The sequence below is a fragment of the Chanos chanos genome, chromosome 3, assembly GCF_902362185.1.
Source record: "Chanos chanos chromosome 3, fChaCha1.1, whole genome shotgun sequence".
Lineage (NCBI taxonomy): Eukaryota > Metazoa > Chordata > Actinopteri > Gonorynchiformes > Chanidae > Chanos > Chanos chanos.
The window spans coordinates 36886680-36910153 of record NC_044497.1 but is presented as its reverse complement, the minus strand read 5'-3'; the positions used below and the strand labels follow the sequence as shown (position 1 = coordinate 36910153).

The 23474-nt window shown below is 38.9% G+C and overlaps 1 protein-coding gene across 1 annotated transcript; it reads left to right on the top strand.

Annotated features, from left to right (window-relative positions):
- Window positions 1-795: 795 nt before the first annotated feature.
- On the top strand, window positions 796-23471 carry chl1a (cell adhesion molecule L1-like a). Its single transcript, XM_030767811.1, has 27 exons — window positions 796-877; window positions 1469-1577; window positions 2050-2240; window positions 2383-2505; window positions 3412-3582; window positions 3956-4067; window positions 4405-4589; window positions 4900-5034; window positions 5904-6044; window positions 7699-7810; window positions 8128-8294; window positions 8457-8622; window positions 8945-9069; window positions 9639-9740; window positions 10131-10328; window positions 10651-10721; window positions 11240-11462; window positions 11992-12027; window positions 12461-12582; window positions 12894-13092; window positions 13314-13436; window positions 15334-15492; window positions 18615-18749; window positions 19009-19170; window positions 19639-19770; window positions 21547-21616; window positions 23315-23471. The coding sequence occupies exons 1-27, from the start codon at window positions 796-798 to the stop codon at window positions 23469-23471; spliced, it is 3708 nt and encodes a 1235-aa protein (XP_030623671.1).
- Window positions 23472-23474: the final 3 nt, after the last annotated feature.

Below are 23474 nucleotides of genomic sequence, written 5' to 3'. Positions count from 1 at the left end.
GGATGTAGTTTGATTGGTGGGCAGGTGAATACCTTTTGCTCTGAGCTCTTTGTCTCTGTATGTGTGTGTGTGTGTGTGTGTGTGTGTGTGTGTCTGAATGTTTGTTAGTGATTGTGTGCAGAATTAGCTTCTGGAATGTTTACAGTGTTCTCTGCAACGGGTTCATAAGGTCACAGAAGGTCTTGTAAGACTAACTGTGCACAGCCAGTGTGCACAGCCTTAGCAAAATACACTCGAGTAAGATGAACCATGTGACAGAACTGTATCCATTAGTCAATACAGTGACGGTTGTCCGGGTTACCTGAACCTCTTCATAAATTCTGTTGAAGCTGTCAGATGTGTTGATTGTGGCAGTGCATAAAAGGTTTCTTTTTTTAATTCTACTTCTGTTTTTCATTTTGTTGGGCCTGCTTTGAACTCTGTAGTCTTGACACATTTTTTTGTTTTGAGAGTCACCATTTATCACAAAACCACTGTGTCTCATTTCCATAAGGTAACATATGAGAAATCAATGAAAACATTGTTTTTCACAGAGAGCAGGTTAGGAGCTTTTTAAAGTTTTTAACATGCGTGAGTTATAGTGTACTGTAAATCTGAATGTTCTAGAGCACCTGACACACTGGTCTGGGCAGATGTTGTTCTGTAGAGAGCTAGAGCTATAATTCTAAAGAGAACAACCCCAATGAGTTCTCACTCTCTTTCTCCCTCAGTTCTTCAAGATTGCTTTGCTGTGAGCCACTGAAAATCCATTTTCAGTTTTTCTTCACTCTTCCATTCTTCCACAACGGAAGAAGGATGGGCATGTTGTGGGGTCCAGGTGTTGCCTTTCTCCTTTTCTTGTCCACTACTGCCCTCAGCCTCCATATCCCTCTGGAAGGTAAGTGTTTCAGTCAGCTAGTTGTCTCTGGAATCTACTACTTATTGGAATTTAGCTTTTGAAAGCCGTCAGTGTTTACAGACATACTCTATCTGTAGGTACTGAGTTCCTGGCACATGATAAGGAGTTCATTTGAGACGGCCCCTGTCACCATTTATCAACAAGCACAACCACTTTGAATGCTTTTGTATGAGTCCTGCCCTGGCAGAGCTGAGATTTAACAAATCAACTCATTATCATGCATTTTATGGATTTGATCAGACATCAGACCAATGCTGAAGTACTGCAGTAATGGTCAGGGCAGAAGTGTGGATTAATAAAGTTTTGATTTCTTTAAATGTAGCATTTGAATGTACATCACTTCAGAGCTTTTAGTTTGTGCAGAACCAGGCCAACGATAATACTGGTCAAACTGTTTCTCATGCATCAATCACAGTGCAAGTATGATTAATTTTTTTTAAGTATTGAGCAAGCTGATCTCATTTGACGCCCAATCTTTTTGCAGTCATGCACTTTCCAGTTCAACATGTCTCGATATGCCTCTAAGATGTTGTTGTTGTTTCTCTGAACTTTTGTGGTGTTTTCTTGTAGTGGAACAGCCGCCAACAATTATAGCTCATTCTCCCAGCTCACTGATCCTCTTCCCGTTTGATCTGAATATCACTTTGACATGTGAAGCCAAAGGCAACCCAAAACCAGTGTGAGTGAGATTAACATGTATGCTCTGATTTCAGTTTTGACGTACTAATTTACACCTATAACAATTATAACTTTATAATGATAGAGATCAATCAGACAAAAAAAAATTATTGACATAGGTCTGCTCTGACAAATGTTGTGATGTGGAAGAGAATTTTTTGCTGTCTTTGTACACAAGTGGGAGTTTAAAAAATGTTGTGGCCAAACCTCAGATTTGTGTGTGTGTGTGTGTGAGAGAGAGAGAGAGAGAGAAAGAGAGGGAGTGTGTGTGTGTGTGTGTGTGTGTGTGTGTGTGTGTGTGTGTGTAAGTGTGTATAGATAGAACTGATGAAATTTCAGGTTTCGGAGAAAACTTGTTTTTAGTTTGTTAAAATTTGACCACACTTTTAGGTCTTTGTGTTCAGTAACACCTCAGAGTATAGGGACATGTTTGATGTGTCTGAAAGTGGCATTGTCACCAATTACTCAAACAGATACCGATGGACAAAAGATGGAATAGACTTCAACCCTCATAAAGATCCCAGGCTCATAAAAAAAAACAACACTGGGAGTTTTATCATACCCAAAATCAGCAATGTTTCTAAATATGAGGGAAAGTACAGATGCTATGCCTCAAACAAACTGGGAACAGCACTGACTGGGGAGACAGAAGTAATTGTGCAAGGTAGGTCTATTTCAATAAATATCTTTAGAGTGACATGGGGGTCGTAATGCTTCTATTTGAGAAAGGCAGACTTTTTACGTTTTTTTTAGTTTATTTAAAATATTACCAAAGCAGTTAAAAAGTTCTTTTTTTTTACGTGTAGGTGTCCCCAAGTTTCCAAAGGAAAAAATTGATCCCGTTGTGGTGAAAGAGGGGGAAAGTGTTATCCTTGAGTGTAAGCCACCTACAGGTGTACCTCCACGCCAGTTGTACTGGATGACCATTGGTAAGACCACACTTGTTGAACGTTTTTTATACAGTCCAATAAGCCCTGGCATGTGTTCAAGGCCAGAGCTGAGATGAGGATATGGAATGAGTTCACAATGACTTTTTCAGATTGATTTTCACAGGTAATGCCTCAAATAAAAAAGCAAGGGTGAGTTTGGTGATATAAAGTAAGATTTTGCAAGTTTTTCAAAGATGTGGAGGTTTCTCAAAAATAAAGACTTGAGGACAACAAACAGTCCATTTTATAGTTATACTTTACGTGTACCTACGTTAACAGAGTTTTCCCACACCATTCTTATCTGTGAAGCATTTTAAAAGAGCAGCTCCCATCCATACATAGCCTCTCTTTTCCTTCTGAGGTGCCCAGTCCCTGGCATTCTGTACAGGTGATGTGTTGATGGCTTTTCCAGCACTTCCTAAAGTGCTGCCTCAATAGAGCACAGGTCATGCTTTTGTCCTGACTGGAAGGGCAGTGTCAGCCTCACTAATGGCAGGTTAGGTCAGATGATGCGTGCTCTTATTGTGACGCTGTTGCATGTGAAAAGACAAATGGTAAAAACAGCAGGAGGTGGAGTGCATGCTCATGCCAGATAATTTAGGTCTGTTCAGGAATGCTGTGTGCACCTGAGTGACAAACAACAAAACGACAGAAGACCGAGTATATGTTGGTGTCAGGCGAATCAGTAACTATATAAATGTAAATGTCCTGTGATTTACTGAACATGAATAAGAACATGTCTTATACCATATTCCATCTCCACTGTAACCCATGAGGGGAAACATCATTTTAGGCCTTAGTCTTTTCCTTCAATGTCATAATGTAAGGAAGGTCTTTTGAAATTTCGCTAATAAGAGTCTATGACCACTCATGTGTATCCATCTGTCCTGTCTATGTTTTTATTAGGTCTCCAGCACATTGAGCAGAATGAGAGAGTTTCCATGGGCTTGGACGGGAATCTGTACTTCTCTAATGCTCAACAAATTGACAGCCGTGAAGACTACTGCTGCTTCGCCTCTTTCCCCAACATACGCACCATCGTCCAGACAAGTCCCATGGCTGTAAATGTCCAGAACTGTATGTGCATTATTCCATCGCCTATTGGGTGGAAGCACTCAAGATCATTTACTGTATAAATATGTACATGTGGATGAGTTATGGAATAATGAGATCCTTTGGTTTTGTTTGACATACTGTAACTGACATTCTTTACATTCAGCGAAATTCAGCTGGTGAGAATAATGTCAGTGTGCACTGTATCATTCAGTCATATTCAATACACAGTGTATCATTCAACCCTTGAATATCTGAAGATATTTTTAGGTAGCTAGGTTGTCAGGATGTTTGTTAATTTCACTTAAAGAAAAAAGCGATGATACACGATCAACTTAACAACTTAAAAACAGCATGTATAACTCAATCCTGTCTGTCTTTTTGTGGTGTGTTAAAGCCTCTTCAATCCAGCAGAGAAGACCAGTGTTGTTAGTGCCCCCTGCTGACCAGAGTGAGACACATATAGTCAAGGGAGGAGAGCTTGAGTTGGAGTGTATTGCTGAGGGACTGTGAGTTTACTTTAGCATTATATAAACAGAAAATTTCACACATTTCGATGTGTGTATATATATATATATATATATAAAGGGATCACATAGTCTACTGTCATGGTAACAATAAGTCCTTTTATGCAGCTTACTAATTATGTTGTAGATATGGACAAATTGTCTCTCTACATTACACACATGTAAAGAGATCCTAATACATGACAAAAGTTGTATGTATTTGTATCATATTGCATAATGGTGTGCAATATAATGCTGTATTGATGACATTTCTCAGTAATCACTTGTTATTGAGCATAGCTGTTTTATAGTTCCGCTCTATTATTTGTGCTTTATTCAGACCAACCCCCAAAATTGAATGGACTAAAATTGGAGAGAAGCAGTTGCCGAAAGGAGCAAGTATCGAGAACTTTGGGAAGCTGCTGACCATATCAAAAGTGACAGAGGAGGCTGATGGGAGGTACATGTGTAAGGCGAAGAACTCTGTTGGTGAAACTGTTCACTACTTCCAAGTGACAGTTGAAGGTGAGGCATAGGTTCTGTCATTTACTGACGGAGGATTTCTTTACTTCTCTGTGTCTTTATCTATTGCATAACTTGATCAGTACCTAACTTTAATAGCTTTTCCATATATGTGTATTAGTCATAAGCCCATTTCTCTAATTGTTTTAAATATTCTGTATATACATATTTTTTCTAATTCAATGCTCCTCTATAATTCCACTGCCAGATAGTATATGCTTTATTTGAGAACAATACCCTTCACAGACACTGGATGGCAGTACTGCTTTAATCCAGGACTCACATAGCCATTCCCACAACTTGTGCTCTACAGAACCTCCTCAGTGGGTAGAGGAACCTCAGAGGAGTCAAATAGCCACAATCGGGTCTGACGTACACATTAAATGCTCAGCCACTGGAAAACCACAACCCAGCATCAACTGGAAGAGAAATGGAATGCCTCTGGATGGTATGACAATACCAGTATGCACACACACCTACGCACATGCACATGCGCACACACCCACACGCACGCACACACACACACACACACACACACACATACACACACACACACACACACACACACACAGGTGTTTGTTTTTCCAGTACACGTAATGCCCCTTGATACCAGCTGAAGATGTTTCCATGAGTTATCTTTGATCAAAACTGATCACATTTCTTTACTACTCTCTGATGTACTGAATTCTGAGGAAGGTAGACCTTTTCATTTACAATGATCAGTATGTTTGTTCATTCACATATCAATAATTATGTTAAAATATGACAAAACATTCTGTTATTTCTTAAATAACATATCAAATAACATATCACATATCAACAACAGGGCATGCATCAAATATGAACAAATTCGTTTCTCTTAATGAGGGAGGCTGACATGACAGATGCTTCAGTTCTGGGCTACACCACTAAAAAGACCACATCAAATCAGTGGCCACAATCTTAAGCATGTTCCATGCATGTCATTGATCTGCTCCTCTCTTTTTATTTCTTTTTCTGTGAATAGAGAGACAATAAAAGATGCTATTTGTCATTTTTTGTCATGTCTTTCTGTCATGGCATTTAAAAACTATGCTATCTTTTACTTAGAAAGGTGAAAACAATGCAATGCACGTGTTAACACAACTAACAACACTAAAAAAGACTTTTTTGTATTTTATATTTGAATTGCATTTCACAAAGAGGTACAGAAAACACAAATTTACTTGAAAATATGTGCATCGCCTCAACTTTTGTAGCACTTGAGAAAATATCAGTGTTCAATATTTATGTCGAGTTTGCCATCTGCTCTGGTTGCCATCTTTTTGCTTTCCACAGATACAACAGCAGTTCAGAGGAAAGTGCTGGATGACACCATTGTGCTGAATGGAGTGCAGGAGAAAGACAGCGCAGTGTACCAGTGTGAGGCCTCCAACAGACATGGCACCATACTGGCTAATGCTAACATCCTCATCATGAGTAAGGAGTTTACCTGTTAATAGCTCTTTCTTCTTCTTTTTCTTTCTTTCTTTCTTTCTTTCTTTCTTTCTTTCTTCTTCTTTTTCTTCTTCTTCTTCTTCTTCTTCAGAAATACTGTTAAATTCCATTATTATATAATATCCATCATTTATACTGTAAAAGTTAAGTATTTATTTGAAAGCAAATTCATCACCTACTTGTGTCAGTGCCAGTGTTGTTTGTGAAAACTGAAAGTTAACTTTGAGCGGTTACTACTATTAGTACTATTAATAAAACAATAATAGTTCCTTTGTGCATCTTTGTACATCTTAGTACATCTTGCGTAACAGCAACTCAAAATGCTTTACAACAGACAGAGAACAGAAGGGGAAAAAAAGCAAACCAGAAAATAAAAATTTGAAACAAGAATAAATATATAGGTATTAACAAAATATTTAACCAGTCTTGGCAGAACAAAACATTTCAGTCATTACTGAACATATAAAGGATGTTTAAAATGAGGAAAGAGCATAGGATGATTCCAGACTACAGTAAATAAAAATCATGTGTCTTCCAAACAATTCTTAGATCCATTAAGCCTGCTTTGCAAATTTTGATCTGTTATGTTTTAGGTGTATTAAAACAAAAGACTGTCACTCTACTGTTTTTGTGTTTTAGAGAAAGTTTTTGAATGTATTGCTGCTAATCAATTTATTCAAAGCTTCAGCTGTAAATCAAAGAGTCTGGAAATGAGTTTCTGGATGTCACTAGAGGCCAGTGAGATGAAAAAAAAAATTGTATCTGCCTATTAATAAAACTTCCTGGTGTCAGACGTAGTTTTGGTTAAGATAAAATGACTGCAGTCTTGTCCTGATTGTGCTGAGAGAATTACAGGTCATCATTTCATTGATGACAGAAGTACACATTGAAAGTGCACTACAGACACTGTGGCTGTCAAGCTTTACTGGAATGTACAACTGCATAATAACCAGCAGTGAAAAAGTAAACAGAAGTAACAACGTTTTTTTTTTAATACATATTTTAAAAAAACAAATCTCTATACATCTTCTGGGCTGTCCCAGAATACTCTGGAGAATGTTATTATAAAACAATATCAAACACATAAAAAATGATAAGCCAATGACTTATTCCTGAAATTAAATGCTTCCAGGCACTATTTTCAGTAGTAATGTTACTTTGTTCTAACAGTACTACAGAAATGGAGTCGGCTAAGAGTGTGGTTCTCTAATTATTTCTGAAAGAGCCTTAGAAGAGACTGTACAGAGAGTCAAAGAGGAAACTGCAGTCTTTTATGTTCAGCGATTTCTTTTTCCTTTGCTTTGGTTATGATGTGATCCTCTAGCTGACATATAATTGCTTAAGGGAGCTCGGCAGCTTCTCATTTGTAATTGCCAAAAAAAAAAATTTTCTGGCGTGCGTGTGTGTGTGTGTGTGTGTTTGTGTGTGTGTTTATGCAGATTATTTTGTCTGGGTTTTCTTCTCTACTGGTTGCAGCGCACTGCACAGATATTTTACATGCTATTTCATTCCTGCTTCTTATAAGCTGTCATGCTTTGTGCAGTTGTTGTTTTTTGAGACGGCATGTGTAATGCTGATTCAGCTATTTCATATCAGTCCACATACATGTTTGAACTAATTGCTTTGTCTCCTTTAGATCGTCCTCCTCTAATTCTAACTAAAGACTACGTGGAGTATTTTGCTGTCGAAGGAGGAAGTGTAATGATGCACTGTAATGTTTTCAGCTCTCCCCCTGCCACAACACAATGGTACTGTATTCCACCCTCAGCCTGTACCACCCTACACCTCATCACCAGTGATCACAAAAAATAAATATAAATAAATAAAATAGAGATACTATTAAAACCAGAAACAACACACACTCTATTTGTCAAGTGTTGCTTGTGTATGCTAGTTGGTGCAAGGCAATTTGTATAGGCTTAGCAGAATGTGATCTGTGGTTAATGTTGCTATTTTCTAACACCTCCACTGTGGTTCTCTTCAGCCTTTGCAACTTGAGACTTTCTTTGTGTTAACAAAGAATTTCCAGAGGACTTCATAGAAACTTTAAATCTCCATTTTCCAGGATAAAAGATGACCCTGAAGGCTCTTTACCTGAGGAGAGGTTTACTACTCTAAAGAATGGTTCAGTGTTGCTTCACAAAGCAGAGAAGGAAGACATAGGGAAATATATTTGTGTTGCCTCAAACTCAGAGGGCAGACACACCATCAGCGCTGAACTTTACGTCAAGGGTACGTTTAACATTTTTGAGTTTAATCACAATAATTTTGGAATTCTGACTGCCAAAATTGCACATTTTTGTGACGATATCCTTGTTATTACATATATTGTATCCCATAGCATGGTATTTTGTCATTTTGATTTATATATTTTATAACTTATTTTAATCATAGATCCAACCAGAATTGTGAAAGCACCTCAGAACATGACAGTTCAGCGTGGCAGTGTGGCTGAGCTTGTGTGCCAGGCAGAATATGACACGTCCCTGAAGGGAGAGTCGGAGATAGTGTGGGAGAAAAATTCTCAGTTGATTTTCTCCAGTTTCACACAGGATTCAGGGTAAGAGCTGCTTGCTCACACATTAGCGGTAAACAACGATGGCTGTCGTCACTCTCGCCTTAATTTATTTAGGGATTATTGGCAGAGGCATATTTACATGAAGATGAACTGATGAAAAGGGAGACGGGAAAACTTAGCTAGGTCCTTTCAAAACCTTTTCTGATGCAGTGATGAAGAGAAATATTGATTTTTCCATGCTGAGTGGTTTAAAGAAATACTATTAAGAGATTTATTAAATAAATAAATTCATTAATTATGACATAATTACACTAATAAGCAGTTGATCAGTTAAAATCACCCATGTTTTTATACTTATTTGCAGATATATCGTAGACAATGGACTACTGAAGTTTATCAACGTGAGTCACAGTGATAAAGGACTATACACGTGTATAGCAAAGACACCATTGGATGAGGACTCGGCCTCCGCATATGTCACCGTGGTGGGTAAGTTCTTCCCTCAGGAGCGTGTGAACAGTCTGAGTCTGAGTGCACTTTGAGAGAGCAAGACAGACTAACAAGACTTTAACAAAACCTTGTCAACATTCTATGCCATAACCATGCCTATTAGGCTCTTGTAACACACACTGTTTGTAATAATAAGAGTTTACAGTTTATGACAGTGTGTGAAGAACATCTAATATGACCCTGATTTGGGGAATGACACAGTAGCTTGTTGACAGCACCACTAAAGAAATATTTTTGTGGTAATGCTTTATTGAAGTTCTTTTTCTGCCTAAAGTCTATTATGACTGCATATCACACCTTTATTGACTCTGCACTGTTAGTTCTTTTATGGAAGGTAAAATAAAATGAAATCATTTAAGGGCCATTTTCTCCAGTCATGTTTTATAGACCCTTTGAGTCGTTAGAGTCAAGATTGTAAATCTTGTCTGTGCCTTTGGTTATGACACTCATATGGTAATACAATTCTGCTTTAGCTTGGAAATGAAGCAATAACTCTTATTGTTAACATTTCTATAGCATTATTCTAATTGTTCTGAAATATGGTTTAGATGTCCCTGATGCACCAGTGGATCTAACTTTGTCTGAGCAGAAGAACCGCAGTGTGAAGCTACAATGGGTGCCAACCAAAGACCACAACAGCCCCATAACTGGTATTTCGCTACTAACTGCCAATTAGGTCCAGTGGTGACAGTTTTAATTAGTCAGTTGCATAAGTAAATGTATTAATTAATCTTATCTTATCTTATCTTATCTTATCTTATCTTATCTTATCTTAATTTCTTATGTAAAGCTATCAAAATACTGTTAGCTGTGTAAGCTACTGTGATTTAGGAGTACTATTTTGATATTGCTTTCTTCATATAAACGTATCTTTATAGTCGTCTCTTCATAATGGTATTTTAAAGTTTTTCATACTCCAGTGAGCTCTCAGTGTGGTTGTATTATATATAAAATGTGTGCTTGTATGTTTGTGGGTGTGCACATATCTATGTATGTTTGCTACATACCAAGTGATTTCAGCATTCTGTCCTTATTCACAGAGTTTGTTATTGAGTTTGAAGAGAACCACTGGGAGCCAGGGAGATGGAGGGAGATACTTCAAGTCCCTGGGAATCGAGTCTTTGCTGTCTTGTCTCTACAAGGACACATAAATTACCAGTTCAGAGTGTCCGCCATCAATGCTGTGGGGAAAGGTCCTCCCAGCAAGCCATCAGAGAGATATAAGACCCCTCCAGCTGGTACGACTTCTCCCTCTATTACTTTAGACTTCATCGTGTCTGTGTGAGGAATATGCATGCGACTTTTCATTTATTCTCGGTCTACTGTGAAGTTTAATAAACATGCTGGCTGGCACCGTTTGTTAAGGATTTATACTGGACAATTATACAGATGTCTGTAAAACTGACAGACTGTAATACTTTAATGACCATCTAATCTCTTGCTGTCAGTCATTTTGCCATTGTCAGCGGTGTAACAAAGCACTGGGTGAGTCCTTGTAGATTCAAGACAAACTGACTCAGACATTCGGTTGTCAGTAACAAATATTCCATCCTTAAACAGTCCCTGACAAGAACCCAGAGAACATCAAGATTCAAGGCCATTTGCCCCATCAGATGCACATCACATGGGAGGTAAAACAAAACCGTATTGCCTTTTGAGCATGTAAATTATGTGTTCTCTGCTGTTTTTCAGCAGAACAATGGTAAAGTGATTTTATAATTAAGGTGATCAATGAGAATTCTGTCCCAGAGCTGTAACAATGCCAACAGAGGCTGCCTGTGGGGTGTTTTTTTAGGAGGAAAAAAAAAAGCAAAATGACAAAAATTGCAGAGACAATGGTGAATGTACCACAAATGTACAATTATCTTTGATCACAGCTTAAAAGAAATTGAAACAAGGGAAATACTACTTTGTTCGAAACTATGGCAGTTAAGTGCTTTGGAGGTTTGTTTTTTAAGAAATAAATTTCCAGTATTATATCATTAAGGGATAAGCATCTCATTTTTACACTACTTTCAAATCTTCTAAACTCGATTTTTAAAACTTTTTTAAATGTTTTCACCAACCTAAGTCTATATATATATATATATATATATATATATATATATATATATATGCGTATGTTAATTTTCTTGTCTTTGTGACAAAGCCGTTGCTTCCTGTGGAACACAATGCCCCAGACCTGGAGTACAAGTTAAGCTACAGACACATGGGGGTGGAGGACAGCTGGAAAGAACAGATGGTGAAGAGACACTCGTTCGTTGTGAGGGACACCCCGACATTCGTCCCCTACGAGATTAAGATTCAATCCCACAACAGTCAGGGCTGGGGTCCTGAACCCCAAGTAGTGACGGGATACTCAGGAGAGGACTGTGAGTGACAAACACCTTCTGACATTTTTTTAGGCCTTCTTTTCTTATTTCCCTCTCCTTTCTCATTTCTCACAAGGAATAAAGCGTCAGTTGGTTAAAGACAGTGGGAAACTGGATTTAATTAGGGAGGTGAAGGTGAGGCGGATCAAGGAAGCTCTGTATCAGTTGTGATTTTACTGTTTGGCTATTTCAGTATTCACTGTTCTCATGTTCTTTAGTTTATTATTTTCTTTTTTTTCCCCATTGTGCCTCCAATTTATTTTTTCTGCAGTTTTAGTCACTAAAACTACTTTACAGGGCAAACCGAAGAGTAAAAAAAAAACACAACTCTTAACATTTGCTTCATAATATTGTGATGGGACAAACCTATTGAGAGAAATGTGAGAGTGAGTTTTGTAGAGATAAGGTGACATCTACTGTGTGTGAAATCAACTGTGTGTAACTTTCCTGCTGTATCTCTCTTATTCATTTCTCTAATACACTAATTATTTTTGTACATTTCTCATTTTTCTGTGCTCTCGGTCTTCAGTTGTCTTTTGGCATTGTCGTCACAATAATGCCACAGGTTTGGTTGGCTTTCCTTCCTGTCAGAATGTGTTTCTTAGAAAACTGTATGAGCATAAATTCTGTGAAAGGCATTCGTATCACATCCTCTCACATCCCCATGTGTTAGCTCTGATTGGAGGATAGTTTATGGCATGACTGGTTGTTGGTCCTGTGTTTTTATCCATCCGTTACTTTCTAGAAGTTTCTATGCAAAATGGAAATCAAACCTTGTCTTCAACAAAAAAAACTTCCTATTTGGCTCTTATATCACAGTAACTGACCTGTGAAGTCCTGAATATAAGACACATCATTTTGAATTTCTTGTTATTTGGTGTTAATTACTGCTCCTGCAAGATATATCCATCTCACACACCACTTACAGTTGTTTGGCTGTGTGTAGGTGGTACTGTTTCGGTTTTTAACCCTGCTTTACCTTCTGTGATGCTCTGTAGTACCTCTGGCTGCTCCTGAGAACCTGGCTGTGGAGGTCATTAACTCCACTCTACTCAGGGTCAGCTGGTCTCCTGTTCCCATAGAGACAGTGCGTGGCCATCTTGCTGGTCATACTGTAAGTGTTGCATCCCCTGAATCTGTTTGTCTGTAACTGTTGAGCTTTGCTTTCTGATTCAGTATGCTAAATTACTTGTCAGTTTAGAAAAGAAGGAATAACACTGACGTTTTAAATAGAAGATAATGCTGTTTTATTTTGGAACGTTGTCTCTCATGCAAGTTCAGAACACATTTAACATAAATACAGACAGATGGTTATTTCGAAAACACAAAGACTGGAGACCACAGAAAAAATGAACAGATAAACAAATAGAGCTAACTTACTATATCCCTTTAGTCAGTTCTCCCCTTTTTCTTGTTCTCTGTTAGGTGCAGTACTGGAGGACTGGGAGTGTTCTGAGCTCTAAGAAAATCCCAGTTGAGAAACAGACTTTAATGCTGCCTGGGAACAGAACTCACGCCCTGATTGCTGGCCTGAAGCCTTTCTCTCAGTACAATTTCACCATCAGTGTCTTCAACAAGAGGGGCAGTGGACCCACCAGCGCCCCATATTCATTCAGTACTCCAGAAGGAGGCAGGTGTAGCTCACAGACTAGCACAGATGGCAACCAATACAATTTGCCAGTCAATTTTTTTTTCCTGAATTCAACATGTTTGGGAATGTGCTACAGAAAGTCTAAAGTGATACCTCTAAATTTTAGATGACAGTCACTAATTCACAACAATTTTTTCCAGTTATGCAGAAGGTCTATGTGCTGATTACCATTTTGTCTCCCATTCTCACTTTTCTCACAGTTCCAGAGAGAGTCCCCATACTGAGGGCTACCAATGCTCAGGGTAAAACCATCACACTGGTGTGGGCTCCTCCACAAGAAGCCAATGGTGTACTGACAGGCTATAGTCTGCAATACCAGAGGAGTATGTCCCAATTCATTCATATTACACTCACATAGTGAGGCTGAAACTATTCAAATTGAGATTTAGCCTTTGGATTAACACTTAACAACAGATTTTGTACTGCTTCACCTTCCTTATTTTTTAAGCAGCGGTACTCAACTAGGGTTTAAGGAACTCACAAGACAGCACATTTTTGCTCTAGCCCAGCATTATCACATGTAATCCAACTTCCTTTCATCTTATTGAACTGCTGGGTTCTTGAGCTAGGTATGCTAATGTCACGTATTACTTCATAATGTGCTGTCTACAGGGTATCTGGGATTGAAGCAGAAAAACACTTGACTAGATTCATAAGTGCATAATCAGACATCAGTGTCTGGGACAAGATGAGGTACAAGTGAGATCAAACATGCATTTTAATCTATTGATTTAAGACTTAACAATGGATTTAGTTATAAGACTTAAGAGGGAATAAAAAAATAGCCCTCATCTTTCTTACTTAGCACAAACAAAATGATTCGATTTTATATTGCATTGTTCTTTTATAACACAAACCACCTGACTGACTTAACATATAAAACCACATCTGAAGAAGTCAGGGATGGGGGCAGTTTTGAGAATTAGTTGAGATGGTTAATTCCATTTTAATTCTTGGAATTTCAAGTTGGGTTTGACACCAGTCTAGAGAATGTAGAGGCAGAATCATAGATTACCTCTGGTACATTTGTCAGTATGGGAAGGTGCACTCTGTTGTTCTTATCATTCAGTTAGGATCATTTTACAGAGATCAAATATCTCTGTGATCTCCTTAATGCTATAAAAGGCCTGTTGTATAGAAGTTTAATTGATTTTCATATGAAGATTTATTTTGACACTCTTTTCTTGATTGAACATAATTGAACATTACTGCAAAAGGATTTGCTGAAAGGATAGTTTACTTATGATAATATATACAGACTTATATATGCTTGAAATACAAATTCAGTCAGTTTTGCAGTATCTTTAGGTGCAAAAAAGGTGTTTTAATAGGTGTGAAATAGAGCATTTTTGTGGGTAACTGTGAAATGATTTTGGTTCCAGGTTCATTAAAATGCAATATATTATAAAAATACATATATTATATAATAGTCTACCACCTCAGTCCAGACTGACTTTATTACAGGCATTCATTCTAGAATGCTGTTTAACAAATCCAGCCCTGGAGACCCAATGGGCAGAACATCTGTGTTCTAATCTGTCACTTTATCTGATATGACGCTGTAGCTCAATGACAGTGGGCTTTTCAGTGTGGCCCTGGTACTAGATCTGGAAAACACTGCTCCAAATGAGGTATTCACAGAGGATGTATGCTTTTACTGTTACTGTTTTGCTATCTCTTTAGATAGTACAAGACTGCAAACTCAAACACTGAAAATAGCTAAAGTGAACAACTGTAGGGTCCAAATTCAATTGTTGAGCCAAATTTAATTACTGAATTACAGTTAAAACAAGAGTTTTTGCATGGCATTCTCCAAATACAATTAAACACCCAAAGACTGGTAGAAAAGTAAACTCCAAAACTTAACAGGAGTAGCATTTTACTGATACGTACATACTCAATAATACATTGTATACTTCAATACAATAAGTTGACTCTCACTGAGTCAGTAAGATGACTCAGTAAGTGAAGATGCTTATTCTCCTAATTCTAATTTTAATGAGCTTTTTCCCAAAGCTAGCATAATGAAATAGTAATTTAATCAACCCTAAATTCATCCCTGAGCTTACTGAATACTATGATGGTTACAAGAATGATCCACACAAAACCACGTTGCATTCTGGGAAGAGAACTGCTCTCCCCAGCACCACTACTATATTTACATTCTACTTTCTGTAAAATTACCAACATGCTAACACTGGTCTTGTGGCCTTTTTATAGTGAATGAAACGATGGACGTGGGTGACATCTACTCAGTGAACATCACCAGTCCAGAAAAGACCCAGTGGCTTCTGCAGAACTTGGAGATGGGTAGTACATACAAGTTTTATCTGAGCGCCTGCACCAAGCAGGGCTGTGGGCCACCTATCAGCGAGGAGGAGGAAACTGCCCTGAGGTCTCGTGAGTACTCATCAGCCTTGTTTTACGGGTGTCTGCTGACTCCAGTGATGGTTTACTGGTCTCTCTTGGTCAACAAGTTCAATGACGGTCCAACTGGTATTTTACGGTCACCTTCTTCCAGCATGGTTAATGTCTGGGACAAGTACTCTCATGATACCAGGGCATTGTGGCAGATCGTTGTTTCCTGATAGGTTCACAGTTAAGCATTATTAGTTGATGGAAAGATGTAAAAGAAAGAAGAATAACTGTAATATGCTGGGTGATCATGGTCTGATTTTTAAGGAACAAATATTGGCACTCCACCGTATGTGTGTGTGTGTGTGTGTGTGCGCATGTGCGCGCGCACGTGTATATGTGTGTATGTCTGTATGTTTGAATTTTGGTAAATCTTTTTTCACTCTTTTTTTCTCAAAGCTTTTTCAACAATACCAGCTGTGACAACTACTGAAATCAGTATGTATCTGTGTAAGATGTATTGGTTTGTGTAGTTTGTAGCATGTAGTCCTTATTACCTTGTAATCCATGTCTCCATCCTGGGGAATTATGTCTGGTTTTGTTGTGACGACCTCAGTGTCAGCATAGTAGATGCTCTACACTGTAATGCTTGTGGCATTCCAATGACATTTTCTGACATTGTCTGTGTGTGTGTGTGTGTGTTTGTGTGTGTGCACGCGCATGTGCGCCTATGTGAGTGTATGTGCGTGTGCACGTGTGTGAGTGTGTGTTCTCGAATTTTGGTAAATCTTTTTTCACTCTGGCACCTCTTTTTTCTCAAAGCTTTTTCAACAATACCAGCTGTGACAACTACTGAAATCAGTATGTATCTGTGTAAGATGTATTGGTTTGTGTAGTTTGTAGCATGTAGTCCTTATTACCTTGTAATCAAATTCTCCATCCTGGGGAATTATGTCTGGTTTTGTTGTGACTACCTCAATGTCAACATAGTACATATTCTACACTGTAATGCTTGTGGCATTCCTGTGACATTTTCTGACATTGTCTGTGTGTGTGTGTGTGTGTGTGTGCATGCGCGTGTGTGTGTGTGCATGTGTGTAGGTGCATATGTGTGTGTGCGTGTGTGTGTGTGTGTGTGTGTGAGCGCGTGAGTGTGTGTGTTCGAATTTTGGTAAATCTTTTTTCACTCTGACACCTCTTTTTCTCAAAGCTTTTTCAACAATACCAGCTGTGACAACTACTGAAATCAGTATGTATCTGCGTAAGATGTATTGGTTTGTGTAGTTTGTAGCATGTAGTCCTTATTACCTTGTAATCAAATTCTCCATCCTGGGGAATTATGTCTGGTTTGGTTGTGACGACCTCAGTGTCAGCATAGTTGATGTTTTACAGTGTAATGCTTGTGGCATTCCATTGACACTTTCCAAAACTCTTCTATGGAAACCAATGAACTCAAATTTGTGTATTTGTGTAGATTTGTGTCATTCAACATTCATAATTCAGTGTTTATTTGTTCTCACTTGTCAACTCTCTCCTTCAAGATTTATCTTCAACACAACTTGACATATCTACAGAGATGAGTATGTTTATGGTAGTAGCATAGAGTGATCTGTATATCTCAAGAGTTAACATTGGAGATAGCAGATTGAGTTGATAGTGGTGACTGTGCTTGTAGCATCAGAAGTGCATTTGATGTAGTTGTTGTAATTATTTGTGTTTTATACAAGTGTATTTTTGTAGTATAAGTAGAAATAGTAGTCATTGCTGCATTTATAGTAGTGGTTGAGATTTTTCCGTACTCCCAGCACTATTAATAGTATTAGTAGCAGTAGTTGTTATAGTGGTAGTTGTTGTATTGGTAGTAACATAGTGGTTGCCCTTTTAGAATTATTCGTTTTTATAACAGCAAATATAAAGCACATTTCATGAAGTAAGTGAAGCTTTAAAATCACCCTGGTTCAAATAGATTGCTTAAGAAAAACCTGGGATGGCCTAAATTCCACTTTAATTCATTTGTGGGGCAGAGCTTTTGTTTACATAAGCCTAGGTTCAGCTGCATTAACTCTCTCCACTCACAACCTTCCTCATAGACATGGACCGCGTGATTCCGTAACTTCTCCTTTTGGCTTGTGTTTTAAGTCACTAAAACAGCACACAGTTATTAGTTTTCCAGTCTAGAGACAAAATTGGTGTCCTCCTAGGTTACTAAACATCAAGCTTCCATATCCCACTCGAAATATCCTTACTAAAAAGCATTACCAGTCAGATAATAGGTCTGCCCTGCAGTTGGCTATAATTAATTCTTTGGCTAGTGGCACAGTTTCCAAGTAGCTGCACTTCACCTTTTTAATGTGATTCAGTTGATACATTTGTTCATAACTGCACTTGAACCTTCGTTTGAAAAAAAGTGTCTTTTAGTCATAATCATTATCATCCTTTATTGTCAGCAAAGTAGCAATGAATTATAACTGGATGGATGTAAGGAGAGATGCCCCAACACCAAAAAAAAAAAAAAAATTGTTTGAAGGGGATTCTTCATAGACAAAATCACACAGATATTATCTCACAGAACCTGAGCTGAGATATTAGTTTTCAGTGAGAAGATTACCAAGATTGAGTTGACATGAAGGCCCCCAGATGATCTACTCTGTAACGTAGCTGAGGGCTTAAATTCTGTCTCTCTTTCAGGACAGCCTTTCTCTTTTACTTCTCCCAGCACTGTTACTCCCACTGTCAATACAACCCTCCCAATCATAGGTACACCCTTCTCATACTCTTGATATGGTGCTTTTGCAAATGAAATTTCTAGCTTCAAATGGCTATTATGCTGGGGAAAAGGGTGACTGTTCGTTGTGGAGTATCTATATATGTATTTTACCCACATACTCTCTCCAGCATAGAGACAAAACAATATTTGCCTCTTGCACTGTATCTCTGCTCTTTTCATTTGACTGCTGCATGTCTAGCTGTGCTTAGCTGGCTCAGCTAGACTCATTTTTATGTAAAATGTCTTTCTCTCTCTGTGCACGAAGTGTTTCTGAGATTGAGCCTCTTTTCCCCCTGTGATTAACCCTCAGTGGTGATTGTCATTCCTTTATCTATCAACTTCTTTCTCTTCTCTTCTCTTCTCTTCTCTTCTCTTCTCTTCTCTTCTCTTCCTTTGGCTTTTCCAGCCCCGTCCAACATAAGCTTCACAGTTAGCGACACCTACGCTAAAATCTGGTGGGCCACTGAGGGAGGGCTTTGGGAGTCAGAGCTCTATATTTCAGTCATGAATCACCGTAAGACCTTCACACCTTATTTATCATCATTAAAAAGTCATACGTGAACATACAGAAAGAAACTGTAAAATCTGTAGTGTTGGATGACACCGCTAGCTGAGAAAAATAAACACATCTACATGAACTATTCATCATCTATTGATTTTATTTACTTTTCATTACTATTTGAAGTTGTTAGATGCTAAATGGGGTTATGAATAGTTAAATATCTGCAAATAAGTGATAGATTTTGACCCGAAGGGTTGTGATTGCACTGTAGGTGATGGTAGCTGGACGATTTCTGAGGCAATAAATTCGTCTCAGAGCTTCTACATCATTGAGGGGCTGGAACCTGGTGAAGTGTACACTGTACGCCTCTCAAATAACAGCACTCATGATAACAGTAGTATTCACGAGGAGGTTTTCAAGACAAGGGCCAGAGGTGAGAGAGAGCAGAAACGTTTTTGTCAGAGTTGGAGTCAATTATTCATGAAACTCACAAACAAAAAGTTTTCAAAACACGGTTAATTTACACTGATATAACTGGATTTTATTCTAATTCCCTGAGCGAAATGAATTGAAACTGAATTTACTCCAACTCTGATCTTAGTTGTAGAATAACAGTAGTGCTTTATGGAATTTTGCTTGCGATTTGCATGTGCAAATATAATATGGCATGAAATTACAAATTAAACCCACTCCTTCTTAACCATGTCAAAAGTTTTGTGATATTACGCCTTCTTTCTGTGGAGAATGACAGATGTCATTCCTAAATGATGAGCAAACGTGTTCAAAATGGCTTTCTTTAAAACACAGATCAGTGCCAACTCACCGGGCTTTGTCTCTATCTCTCTCTCTCTCTCTCTCTCTCTCTCTCTCTCTCTCTCTCTCTCTCTCTCTCTCTCTCTAGGTATGGAGGAAGTGTATGGAGGGATCTCATCAAAAGGCTGGTTCGTGGGTTTAATGTGTGCAGTGGCATTGCTAACCCTAGCAGTGCTAATAGCCTGTTTTGTGCGCAAGAACAAAGGAGGAAAGTACTCAGGTACAAGAGCATGAGTGACAAATACATTGTGTGAATTGTAAAGGTCACTTTGACCGCAGTGTTCGCCTTGTGGGGGGGTGGTGGAGTGAGGTAGAAAGTGGGGGGGATTCTCAAGCTTGTGTGGGTGAGCTATGAGAGTGGCATTCAGATCCCTGTATAGAAGTGTCAGGGCTTTTTATGACTTTGTGCCATAGTCTGTTCTCTCGCCTTCTCTCTCTTGCTGGCACCCGTGTTCCGCCTGCACTGCTTATTACAGAGCCTGTCAGACAGACAGGTTCAGATCTGTTAGCTTTGTTCTCCTGTCTTCACCTGCAGCTCCTGTCTTCTTCCAGGGCTTTTTGTGTATTTTCAGCTCTGATCCACTCTCTCACTCACACACACATATTTGTGTGCACACGCACACGCACATGCACACGCACACACACACACACACACACACACACACACACACACACAGACACACACACAATTAAACAAAAATTAACACACGTACACACATAAACACACACTGAAATGCGCAGGCAGCAGCACACACAGACATCGATGGTGTGGTCGGTTGCCTTCAACGCTTGTTGACATGAAACTCTGAATATTTCATCAGCTCTGGGTCTCTTCCTACCCTTCTGTTACCTTTTGCTGAATTCCTCTTTTGTCTCGTTTAAAACCTTTTTACTTTGTAACCATGTTTACTCTGAGTTTGTGAGTGTGTGTTTGTGTGTGTGTGTCTTGCAGGGGGTGGGAGACAGAATATACAAAGGGTTTCTAGGAGATGTTTGAGTCCAAGAAAAGTAATAAACTGTTTGTATAATATAATCACCCGTTTAACTGCCAGTGCCTTTGGTATGCTATATCCCATAATGAGTTGATATTTTGAGATTCTAGGACTTAAAATGCCTTATACTAAATTAACATTGTTGGAAGGTATGCTTAGATCACAAAGTATTATAACAATGGCATATTATATCACGTTTGCAGCTATTGACAATTTTTGAACTTATAGAGGGATATAGAGGAAATACAGAGATTTCTAACAAAGTAAGCACCACATATAGAGCTTTCACTCTGCCATACAGTCAGTAGGAGAGGCAAAGCTGTTCTTTTTTTGCGACTTACCCATTATTTTGGCCATTTACAGTAAGTCTTACTCGGGAGAAAAAAACAAACAAAACTTTTTCAAGGGTTGGCCTTTGTAATAGTCTGCAGGTGTGTGAATAAAATCTCAGATTCTTCCTTAGCCTTCTATAGACACACTTAGCTGAAAAGATTGTCTGGCTTCCTTTGAGTTATTTTAAAACTATGGCAGTTTTCATTATGAAATTTAGTATTGCTTCACGCAGTGTCTACAAACAAAAAGCGTCTTATCAATGAAGCAGTCAGTGTCCTTGATGCGAACTCACAAAGCTCAGTAGAATACACTTTCAAAGACGTTTTCTATATCCTTACACCCGCCGTCCTTCCCCATACAGACAACTTTTTTCTTCCACCCACAACTGGAGAACTGACAGTTTGGTCCTCAGTACTGTCAGATGAAAAGCTGACAAACAAGAGAATGTAAATAGCAACTCTTGTAATGGTTTCAATAACCATCTAAATGTAATCAAGTCAAATATACAGAAAACCAAAACATTGGCAAACACTGAATTACTACAATTTATTTGACGACTACAAGTTTAGATCTATTACTGCTGTATTATTGTCTAAATTTGTATGTCTGTGGGTTCAGTTTTGCACATTGGCTGCCATCACTTTTTTTCTCCCTTATATTTTCTCCTCCAGTGAAAGAAAAAGAAGATCTCCCAGACATGGAGGTGAATGGCCTTAAGGAGGAGACCTCAGCTGAATACAGGTCAGGCTGTACTCTCTCATGCAGACACATCCTAACAACCATAATGTAACTGAGGGTCAAAGGTTTCTGCCTCTAAATCATGTCTTTCTCCTGAAAGCAAGTGCGATATACATACCATACATTCTGTGATCCCCACAGAGAGCAAAACATCAGGCACTTAATCGTCTGAGAAACATACACACGTAGGTAGTGAACAATGTCTTAGAGACAACCAGCTCTTGTGTAGTTGTACCAGTTGTACCATCAGTGATGTGTTTGTGTGTGTATGTGTGTGAATGTGATTGTGTCACTGTTTGTGTATATTCACTTAAATGTGTGCTGTGGTAGATAGTTAACCCATAGAACATACCTGTAAGTGTGTAAGAGTAACATGCTCCACTTAATCATTTAGACAGAGTGTGAATAGACAGCTAATGCTGAAAGCCCGTATGTAACTCAGTCAGTCAGAGAGATGGGCAGAGACAGCTGGCGTGAATACACACAGTCCTCCCCAGGTCTGTAATATGTTTCCATCTCATTACCCTGAGAGAGAGTGAGATTAGAGCTTTATTCTATCTTCCAAAAAGAGCATTTTCATAGCAGACGCTCGGAAATGGGCTTCTTAATACACTCCGCAGCTGGTTCTGTTCTGTTAAGGGACCGCTGTTAAGGGGGTGTTGATTTGAATGTCTGCTCAAACACAAAATGAGATAAGGGAACACGGTGGGCAGTGGATGAGCTATAACATTATTCTCAGTGGCTTTCAAAACTGCTTGGCTTTTCACAAATGGAGTCTCAATTGCAGCAGGTATATGTGCAAATTAATGTGATGCCTACATGACCTTTCTTAAGTGTTGAGGAACTGCAGCTCATCTAGTTCCATACCCAAGATATTTTAATTTATGTTGATTCAAAAAATCAATGCAGAATGAAAAAGAAGTATTGGCACACAGACCGGATCCCTCTTATCTGAAGGTGTGTGCGTCTTGTCTTGTATAAACATGTCTCTCTCAGTATATGTCCTCAGATGATCTGAGCAGACGCAACCACGAGAGAATGCAGCTACCCACAGAAACACTTTTCTGTTTCTTTTGGAGAGGGACCAGCGTTTTAGTGGGATAAAAAGGGACAAACTTTTTTTCTTTAAAAAATGTCATATTAAGCTTTCATAGCTGCTTTGAAATAGATACACCTGGGAGTAAATGGGATTCCTCAGCAGTAGCAGGTTTTGAGGTGACCCTCTGTCTACAAAGAGACACATGCTAGTTGGCAGTATGCCAGTTCTGAAATTGGCATCTAATCTGGGTTTGTTCTCGTGCAGTCCTGGGAGAGTAAGAACACGGCCTGTTTGTCTTGGGTATGTGTGTGTGTGTGCGTGTGTGCAGTGCACATACTCTCAGTCTTTCATTGGCCAGCACTCTGCAATTTTCTTTTGGGCTCTGAGGACACTTTAAATTGCCATCAGCCTTGAAGTCTTTTTGCAATTAGTAATTAGTGATTGGCAATGATTGTAGGCTAGACCCCACCCCCACCCCCACCCCCCTTCCCCCTTGTGTGCACACCAACACCCACACACTCACTCCTCCAGCCTGTCTCTGCCTGCTTGTTGTGTTTGAAAAGCTGTGCCCACCTGCTGTGTGGAAGTGAACCTGTTTTCCTTGTGTGTGTGTGTGTGTGTGTGTGTGTGTGTGTGTGTGTGTGTGTGTGTGTGCTTGACAGTGATGATGAGAAACCTCTGCAGGCCATCAGTGTGGACATTAAAGACGATATCAGTGTGAGCAGTGGAAACTACAGTGATGGAGTGGAGGCAAGTTTCGAAGAGGATGGCTCCTTTATTGGAGAATACACTAGGCGAGAGCCCGTGGACAAGAATTGAGAT